Here is a 6,042-nt window from a genome sequence, read left to right on the forward strand (position 1 = left end):
CAGGATAGTTAGTATATAGGCGTTGCCAGAACTGGTCCGGGGTAAAGGACCAACACAGTCTACGACGAGTCTGTGGAAAGGTTCAGCAGGCACTGGGATAGGATTCAACGGTGCCTTAGGAATAGAGATGTTAGGTTTACCTGCCATCTGACATGTATGACACTGTTGCACGTAACTTTTGACGTCTTTAACCATACCTGGCCAGTAGTAGTCTTGTCTTATTCCGTGGTAGGTTTTGTTAAAACCATAGTGAGAAAGTGCTCCGTGGGCCAGGTGTAGAATATCGGGCCGTAGGCTGGTGGGAACCACTAGTTGTTCGACATTTGCCCAATCGTCATCCTCCTTCAGCTTACTAGGTCTGTACCTGCGGTAGAGCAACTGATTCTCTAGGAAGAACCCAGGGATACTGTCAGGTTGAGTCTCAGCCTGGAAGAATAATGGTGTTAATGATGGATCCTCCCACTGTAACTTACGGAACTCCAAACTAGTAAGATTCGGTGGTAGATTCTGAGGGTCTTGAGGGACAGCGGTAGCAGTAGAGTCAGCTGGTTGCGGTCGTGCAGCTCGTGCACGGGTGGTCACCAAAACCTGAGGAGAAACTTCATCACTTTCTTGAACCTCTGCTGGAACATACTCAAAGATGGGATTATCCAGTACAGAGGTACATACCTGGGGTTTGTCCATGATGATCAGGTAGGACGGTTGCAGATCTTCTGCCAAGTCGTTGCCCAGGAGAAGTTGCACTGCAGGCATGGGAAAAGGCTTTTCCCTGATGGCGACTTGGACTTCTCCGGTCACGAAAGGACAATCCAGGTGGAATCTGGCGAGTGGATACGGAGTGGTAGCAGTGAGGTCAGTGATAAGGACGGTTTCCCTGGTGTAGGTGATGTTAGGCACAGCTGATTTCAATATTATGGACTGAAGAGCCGCTGTGTCCCTCAAGATCTTCAATTTGAAACGTCCCTCCGAATCTGTACCGTTGGTAGAGACAGTTCCAGGATACAGGTGTTTGCTGAAGAGAGAAAGATCATTAACAGGAACACCAACATTCATCACAGAATTACCGGATTTAGGAGGAGTTGGTTTGGGTTTAGTAGTTTCATTGCCTTTGTATTGAGCTTTCCCACATTTATCTATGGTATGTCCATAGAGTTTGCAATACTTACAATACAATTGAGAGCTCGCTTGATCGGTACTCACTTTATCATAACTATACCAAGACTTCTTACTGGAAGGTGGTTCTGGTGTAAGCCGGTGGATGAGGCTGTAGGTGTCAGCCGACTTTGCATATCTGATGTAGTCGGTTTCTTCTTTATCTGCTAAATATAAATGGACGGAAGGGGGAACACGTCTCAAGAATTCCTCAACTAGCATGAGGTTGACGAGTTCTGAAAATGTATAGACATGTGCTGCTTCCAGCCATTTCATGAAATATCTTTTCTTTGTATTGGCAAATTCTAGAAAGGTGGTGGTACTTGCCTTTAGATAATCACGGAATTTTCGTCTGTAGCTTTCGGTGGAGAGAAGGTAGGCGTCCAGAACTGCTTGCTTCAGAGTCTGGTAGTCATTCTCAGACGCTAAGGTACTGAGAGTAACTGTAGCTCTACCTGTGACATGCACTCTGAGAAGGATAGACCATTGATCTGCAGGCCAGCTAACATTTTTAGCTAGGATCTCAAAAGTGGTGAAAATACATCGATCTCTGTCTCAACGAATGGTGGCATTAACTTACTTGCATGGGAGACATTGAAACTTACGGGAAGACTAGCTGTAGCTTGTTGGCGCCGAGTGTGGTGTGTAGTATCCAAAGCGAGTTCTTGTCGACGATATTCGAACGCACTATCTGCTAGCTGTTTACTCTGCTCACGTTGTATCTCCAGGTCACGTTTTCGTGCTTCAAGCTGCTCTCGTTCACGCTCACGGAGTAGGGCAGCCTCATGTTCTTTGAGGGCCATCTCTCGTTCTTCTTCTTTCCTTAGGGCCGCCTCTTCTTTCTTTAGGGCCGCCTCGCGTTCCCTTATTTGGAGAGCTTCTTTTTGTTGTTGTCGCTCAATGTTTGCTAGTTCGAGCTTCAATTTTATAGCTGCCAGAGCATGTTTATCTGCAATAGAATAATTTTCGTGAATTTCAGAGTCAATCTTCCCTTCATCTAAGAGGTGATCCAATATTAAATTGTGCAAGTCATTTTTGTTGGCTCCAGGGGGAGCATCTAGTTGATACTCGTGTGCAAGAGTTTGTAATTCAGTCATCTTGGCACGACTTAAGTTCCCTATTTCACCTGCTGGATCGTTACGAAAAGCTTGGAGACGAAACATGGTGAGAAATAGCAAATAAATGTACAACGAATATAGTTGCGATATGGTAAGTGTCAGTAACAGGATAACGTGGCAACTGGTAACTATCCTGTGGAATTAACGTTAATTTTAGTATGGTAAATGAGTCAATCAAAAGCGCAGGAAATCTTGTACCTGGTACTCAATGTAAGAGAATAAGGGCAAGAAAATCCTACTAAATAATTGAAACTGATAGTTTCTAAAACAAATGAAACATTTAATTGTTTCAAAAGTGAATAAGGTAGTCCAAGAATGTAGGCATACCTTGCCGAGTCTCTATAGGACAGAAGCAAGGGTTTTCCCACTAAATGAAATATGATACTTACAGAATTAGCGAACTTTGTGCTCTGAAAAAAGAAAGCTAATTCCCTACCTAAGTAAATATCATCATCTCTGACCGACGTGTAGGGGTGCGGGTGTCAACTGGTGATGAGAACTGCTGCTGAGGTCCCAACTCAGCAACGTAGTCCGTGCTAGAGGAACTATATCCCTCTGTATCCTCCTTCGGTCGAATTGCAGAAGATAGGGTGCTTTGACCCGAAGACAAACCAAAGTACCAGGGTACCAAAATGATGATCTGTCTGAGATTGAGAAATATCCTAGGGACAAAAGGTGGAAAACACGAGTAATAAACGGAGGGAGGGATGACCAATTAAGAGAATGACTGAGGCCTTCAGTCACCACGTAATCCAAAGTTATCCAACACTCACCATATGCTACTCTCGGAATGCACAATACACACAGCAACATATAAATATGAGAAGTAATGAAAATATTGAAAAGCCACTGTAGCAAAGCCAAGTACACTTACTACAAATTGATGTTCTAGTACTAGTACCTGAGTGAAGCTCCTAGGACAGGCCCCCATTTAATGTGACGGGAAAGTGTAAGAGTGTAGATGTTCGGCAGTCCTCCTAATGGCTGGTGTCAATGCCTGTCACATTTACAAAAAAAAGAGACTGCTTGGCTGTTGTCTGTGGTAGAGTAAGGGAAGACACGCAAAACACATAGTATGAACAATGAAACTTTAATTAAACTGAAAGCATATTTAAAAACAAAGACAATCCCTTGGCTATGTACAGTGCAAACAAACAAGTCATAAAAATTAAGAACAGGGATAAATTACTCTAGGGATAATATAAAGACCAAATGACATAAACAGGTGCTGAGAATATAGCGCTAACTGGGAATCTCCAAAAATAAACAGGATGTGTATCAGTTGGTTGTTCACAGCTTGAGAGCACAAGGATATTCTGACTTCAATGGCTGGTTCAAGCCAAGACATCGACTTAGGTAGAGGGCGCTGAGGTGCAGAGGTGCAGGTGTGCAGACAGCGGGTCACCAATCAGAAGCAGGCAGGCTGGAATGGTAGTTTGCTGGTTGACGACGGGCGAGCCGGCATGGAGGGAGTGTGGAGTGGGGGTTTAGGGTACGTTTTGCCTCATGGTCAAAACGTTTTGTGCTACTGGTAGACGTATCTTGAAGGTAGCATCTTATTCTTGTATATGTGTAAGTAACTTTATGTAGGGAAGAGCAGGCTCAATCTCTCTTGAAAGAGATTATCATCACAATAAATATATATATATATATATATATATATATATATATATATATATATATATATATATATATATATATATATATATATATATATATATATATATATATATATATATATATATATATACTACTTGTACCCGGCCACGCGTTGCTGTGTCTCTGCAATGCATGTGCGTTGCTGAGCAACAGCAGATGCATTTTTGTCTCCCAGTTCTCCACTCAATTCCCCCTCCCTAGTCCCCTCGTCCTTCCAACCATTCCTGACTCCCCTTCCCCTCGTCCTCCCAACCATTCCCACTTACCTGTTGCCTCGTCCTCTCCGCACTTTCCTCCCTCCCCCATCCCTATGTTCTCCCCACCATCCACCACTCCACCGTCCCTTCGTCCTCCTACTCATTCCCTACTCCACCAACCCCTCGTCCTCTCCACCATCTCCCACACCCCCTGTCCCCTCGTCCTCCATACCATTCCTCCCCTCCCCTATCCCCTCGTCCTCCCCATTTTCCCCCCACTTCCCAGTCCCCTTGTCCTCCCCCACCAATCTTCATTCCTCTGTTCCCTCGTCCCCACCATCCCCATCTCCCCCGTTTTTCTGGTCTTCCCCACTATTACCCTCTCCCCTGTCCCCTCGTCCTTCCCACCACCCCCCATTTATTTAATCCCCCCAATTTATTAAAAATAAATCGAAATCAATGAAAATTAAATTTATCAATGCAATCGGAAACATTGAAATGGGATTCGTAACATATTTAGAATAGACTGTGTGTGTGTTGCTATTATGTGCAACAATTAGCACTGTTTAAAAAAAAAATTGTACCTGTGACAGGTGTGATTTCCATATAGTAGATATATAAAAATACGCGCATATTTGAATGGAACGTTGTGTTAGAATTTCAAAGCAATCGATGAAGAACTTTGGGAGATAAAAGCGGATGTTGCTGTTACGTCCAGCAGATGACATTGTTTTTCAAAAAAAGCTAATTTTTTCTTGTCACAGGTGAGGCATGTATGTAGTAGGTATAAATAACACGTTCCTATTCGAATGCAACGTCCTGTCAAAATTTCAAAGCAATCAGTACAGAGGTTTCGAAGATTTCTCTCACATGAAAAACACAATTTTTCCAAAAAAGAATGTTTTTTTCCGTCACAGACATTACATCAATATTTTATGTATATAAAAACCCGCTCGGATGCGAATGGAATATTGTGTAAAAATTTCAAAGCAATCGGTGAAGAACTTTCGGAGTTTACCGATTTTGAACAAACGAACATTTCCATTTTTATTTATTTACTTCATGTACCCGGCCACGCGTTGCTGTGGTTCAGCAACGCGTGTGCGTTCCTGAGCCACAGAAACCTTCCCCTGTCTCCCAGTCCTTCGCACCCATTCCCCCTTCCCCATCCCCTCGTCCTCCCAACCTTTCCTCACTCCCTCGTCCCCTCGTCCTCCCAACTAATCCCCACTCCCCTATCCTCTTGTCTTCTTCACCTTTTCTCCCGTCCCTCCTCCCTTTGTCCTCCCTACCATCCCCACTCCAGCGTCCCCTCCTGCTCCTAACCATTCCCCACTCCCCCATCCTCTTTACCATTCCCTCTCCTCCATCCCCTCATCCTCCTCACCATCTCCCTCTCTTCTGTCCCCTTGTCCTCCCCACCATTCTGCATTCCATGTCCCCTCATTCCCAACATCCCAAACTCCTCTGTTCCCTTGTCCTCCCCACCAATACCCACTCTCCTGTCCCCTCGTCCTCCCCACCATCCCCCACTCTTGTCCCCTCGTCTTCCCCACCATTCCCCACTCCCTTGTCATATACATTCCCAAATAATCTGATGGTCCCATCAGAAAATTGGGAACATCAAATGATCTGATTTTCCCATCACTGAAATATAAGAAGAACAGCTAAAAAAACGAAATGAAAAAAAATGGAAAAGTAAAAAAATAGACTATACTCACAAAATGAACGGTATGGCAAACAACACAGCTCCAATGCAATGTCACACAAAACAATTAAATCAAAATGAATTAATAAATCGAAATCTATAAACATTCAATTTGTCAATGCAATCGGAACCATTGAAATGGAATTGTAACATATTTAGTATAGCACCAGATTTGATGTAAGGATCAAGCTTGTGTATTAGATGTAAG

At 43.7% G+C, this 6,042-nt stretch overlaps 1 protein-coding gene across 1 annotated transcript; it reads right to left on the reverse strand.

Moving 5' to 3' along the window:
* Positions 1–1,667: 1,667 nt before the first annotated feature.
* Positions 1,668–4,235, reverse strand: LOC138352328 (trichoplein keratin filament-binding protein-like). The gene is made up of 2 exons (XM_069304709.1): positions 4,196–4,235; positions 1,668–2,149 (listed from the first exon to the last, which is right to left on the reverse strand). Exons 1-2 carry the CDS (start codon positions 4,233–4,235, stop codon positions 1,668–1,670), a joined length of 522 nt encoding a protein of 173 aa, XP_069160810.1.
* Between the last annotated feature and the right edge of the window lie 1,807 nt (positions 4,236–6,042).

Source organism: Procambarus clarkii, chromosome 53, assembly GCF_040958095.1.
Source record: "Procambarus clarkii isolate CNS0578487 chromosome 53, FALCON_Pclarkii_2.0, whole genome shotgun sequence".
NCBI classification, from domain to species: Eukaryota; Metazoa; Arthropoda; class Malacostraca; order Decapoda; family Cambaridae; genus Procambarus; species Procambarus clarkii.

Coding starts and splice junctions, on each gene's coding strand:
- LOC138352328 (XM_069304709.1), bottom strand. CDS start 4,235: ATGGGGGAGGGAGGAAAGTGCGGAGAGGACGAGGCAACAG. Junction 2,150..4,195: donor CGGAGAGGACGAGGCAACAG/GTAAGTGGGAAT, acceptor ATCACCTCTTAG/ATGAAGGGAAGATTGACTCT.